The following is a 3,556-nucleotide window of genomic DNA, read 5'->3' as shown; positions in this document are numbered from 1 at the left end:
AACTCAAATAACTATTAAGTTTATATACTCAATTTTGAAGACACTCAAAGGTTTAGGGTTTACGCTCATTTATTGCATGTCATACCCAAGTGTTGAGGGTAACCTTTAGATGTTTAGTGTATAAACTCAAACTTGAGTGTGAACGTTGTAAACACTCAATCTTTGAGTGCATATACTCAATGTTTGAGTGCAAACACTCAAAATGTAAGTGTAAACACACAAATTTCAGAGTAAACTCCCAAAATTTAAGATTTACACTCAAATTTGAGTATAAACACTGAAATTTTCAGAGTTTTTTCCGTAAGGGAGGTGCCAAGCGATCATATATTCTCGACAGTAGTAGGCCGGATGGATACGCGTATTCAGCTATCTTTAAAGATTAATATCTCATTAACTATTAGGAAAATTATAAAATGGTACGGGACTTTTTGACTGACAATGAGTTTAGTCCGCTCTACCTGCGCATGAAATATTTGATAGTTATTCTGGGATACCCTGTATATTGTCATATATGGATATATTTTGTTAAATGTACATATGATTTCAATTAAATTAACAACATATTAAGTAGAAATACAGTGGCAACCTATAGAAATAATTAAAAATAACTTAAATTGGGTATAATTTGACATTACGATTTTAGTAGTGTATTTTTTACAATAATTTTATGTAAAAAATAAAAAAACAACAGCTTAGAAAGAGATGATTGAACAAAGATAAGTTTATTGTTTACGTACACGCGTTGTTTGAGCTTATCTATATTTATTAAAAAGATATAAACAATGCATTAAACAAAAAAGGAATTTTGAACGCAAAGAGGACATTCAATTAATAACACAAAATCACGCTAAAATTAGCCCTATAATAATAATTTTATTAAAAATCGTAAGGAATTTAATGTCCAAGAAATTACACAAGTGTAAAAATAACTAATGAAGGAACAAGTATTATTTTTCTTTTACAATGACGAAAATCGTCTATTTTTTGAACCTTCAATTTTGGAACTGAACTGTGTGCCAAATTTTATCTTATTGAGACATTAATCACAGAGAAGTTTGAAGATGAGGTGACAATTATTATCAGATCTGGGAATGTAAAAGAAAACGAATTTTCGCATAGACGTAATACGTGACCTCCCCCCCTCTCCCCCTCCAGCTGTAATAACAATTGTCACCTCAACTTGAAACTTCTTTGTAATTAATATCTCATCGTAAGGTATCATTTAACACACAGTTCATTCCAAAAACTGAGGGCCCAAAAAACGGGCGGAAAGGAACACTTTTTTGCGGTCATTCTTTCGTTATAGAGCAAATTTAATAAAAATTTACGCAGTCCGCTTTAAATGCCGACTTCTCACTGACCTTGATGTTGACCTTAAAATTTCAAGGAGATCAAAGTCATTGACCTTTTCCATCGCTCGTTATTCGTTAAAAAATCATTAACAAAAAAAGTTTGGAAAAAGATCTTTTGCCACTACATAAAATAGACACTTTCTGCTTTAAAATATATTTTCCGCTTTTCACACGAAGTGACTTTCATCCCACCTCTCCCTTTGCCAAGGGCACGAACCTATATACAACAGTACAATTATAAAAGTCGTGCGCCCTTTGGCAGAGGGGGAGGTGGGGTGAAGTCGCTTCGCATAAAAAGTCGAAACCCATATGCAATAGTATCTATAATTATGGAAGTCGCGCTTCTTGGTAAGAGGATAGATGGAATGGAACTGGCATCGCCTGAAAAATCGTAAAATATATTTTAAAACAGGAAATGTCTATTTTATGTAGTGGAAAAGAGACATCTTTTTTCAAACGTTTTTTAATAACTTTTTAATGAATAACGAGCGACGGAAAAGCTAAATGACCTTGACCTTCTTGAAGGTCAAGGTCAACATCAAGGTCAGTGAGAAGTCATTTGGGGCGGGCTGTAAAAGTAAACTTTTACCGCAAATTTCGTATTAGAGCAAATTTTGATAGAAGATATTCGCAATTACTGTTATTATAAAATAAAATTTTCAATATAAATTTACGTACAAATTTTGAAATTCACAATTCAATGTATACAATCTAAATATGATAATATTTGATATTTTAACACCTCACATAAATTTATATTTGTACACCAAACGTTTATATACAGCGTGTCTCAGAATGACCGCTAAATATTTCCTATACTGATAGAGCGGATTAAACTGAGGCGAAAGTTTACCATTTTGCAATGTTCACAATTCTTTGCTTCACAAACATAAATTCACTGTTTTAAAAACATGAATTAACTGCTTTAAAACACAAATTCACTGCTAATTTGTATACTTGAAGCAGCAAATTTTTGTTTTTGAAGCAATTAATTTGTGTTTTTAAAGCAATAAATTTTGTGTTTTTAAAGCAATAAATTTTGTGTACTTAAAGTAATGAATTTGTGTTTGTGAAGCAGAGTATTTGTGTAATTAAAGCAGAACGGATACATAGCGCTGTATCGAATCGGAATGACAGACGTCTTAATCTCTAAAGTCTCGAATTTTAACACTTAACTCGATTCACGAAGCCGACCGCCGCGTTTTTGAACCCTTATTGAGATACGATAATCGCGATACTGAAAAACTTGACTCACATAAAGTTACACGGTCGGTCTCGTGCTAATCTCTACGCGTGTTGTTATCGCCAAGACACATTACCGTGTCTCCTGAAAAAGAGTTTGCAACGTTATAATCAAATTGTTGTTAAAACAAAATAATAATAAAAAATAACGATGTTACAAGTAACGCATACTTCCTTTCTCTGATATACATATTATTAATTTGTATACATAATGCATGTATAATTTCAATTTACATTCCATGTTAATACAAATGTATGATATTGTAGAAAAATAAAAATTCTTTTATTGCAGAAAGAATAGCACAACTTTGGAAAAATTCCATTTTCAAATTTCGAGGTTGCAGTTATACTCCGAAGATTCAAAGTATGTGGACCAATTACTTCATGAGATGGCGACCAAACCGATTTTTCATGTTGGTGAGTAGAATAATATAATCATTAATTAATCGAAAGGCTTATAATTTTTACAATTTTTGATAAATTATTATTTTTAATTCATTTTAAATTGTTATAATATATTAAAACTTCTTAACTATATTTTAAAAATATTACTTATTATATCTTTTTGTTACTTATTGCTTTGTATATATTATACATTTTTTGTATATTTTGCTGTATTAATATATGTATATATTATTTTATTATATTATTTTATAATATTTATTAATATATCAAATATATAATATTTAAAGGTCATAAAATTACTAGTCATAAATTTTCAAAAATCGCATTTTTGGGTTTTTACATTTTCATAATGCTTTATGTCTTAAGAACATTCTGTGAAAATTTGGAGTCGATACGATCAAAATTATTAAGTTATTTAGTTCAAATAATTAATTAATAATTTAAAAACTAATTTAAAATCGAATTATTCCAGTATATTTTGGAATATCTAACAATTTTTAGCTGGGAACGGCTTTAAATTTCGCGTGCTTTCAAAATAGTCGTTAGTTTATCGATTG

The 3,556-nt window shown here is 29.9% G+C and overlaps 1 protein-coding gene across 4 annotated transcripts in view; it reads left to right on the top strand.

Annotated features, from left to right (window-relative positions):
• LOC108763969 (extracellular serine/threonine protein CG31145) overlaps positions 1-3,556 on the top strand; it is a 176,366-nt gene that overhangs the window by 81,823 nt on the left and 90,987 nt on the right. For all 4 annotated transcript variants that reach the window (XM_018511938.1, XM_018511935.1, XM_018511937.1 and 1 more), the window contains exon 2: positions 2,887-3,011. In XM_018511938.1, coding sequence (XP_018367440.1) covers positions 2,887-3,011 — 125 coding nt within the window. The remainder of the gene's footprint in view (positions 1-2,886; positions 3,012-3,556) is intronic.

Source organism: Trachymyrmex cornetzi, unplaced genomic scaffold (assembly GCF_001594075.2).
Source record: "Trachymyrmex cornetzi isolate Tcor2-1 unplaced genomic scaffold, Tcor1.1 scaffold39, whole genome shotgun sequence".
NCBI classification, from domain to species: Eukaryota; Metazoa; Arthropoda; class Insecta; order Hymenoptera; family Formicidae; genus Trachymyrmex; species Trachymyrmex cornetzi.
This window is presented reverse-complemented; position numbering and strand designations above follow the sequence as displayed.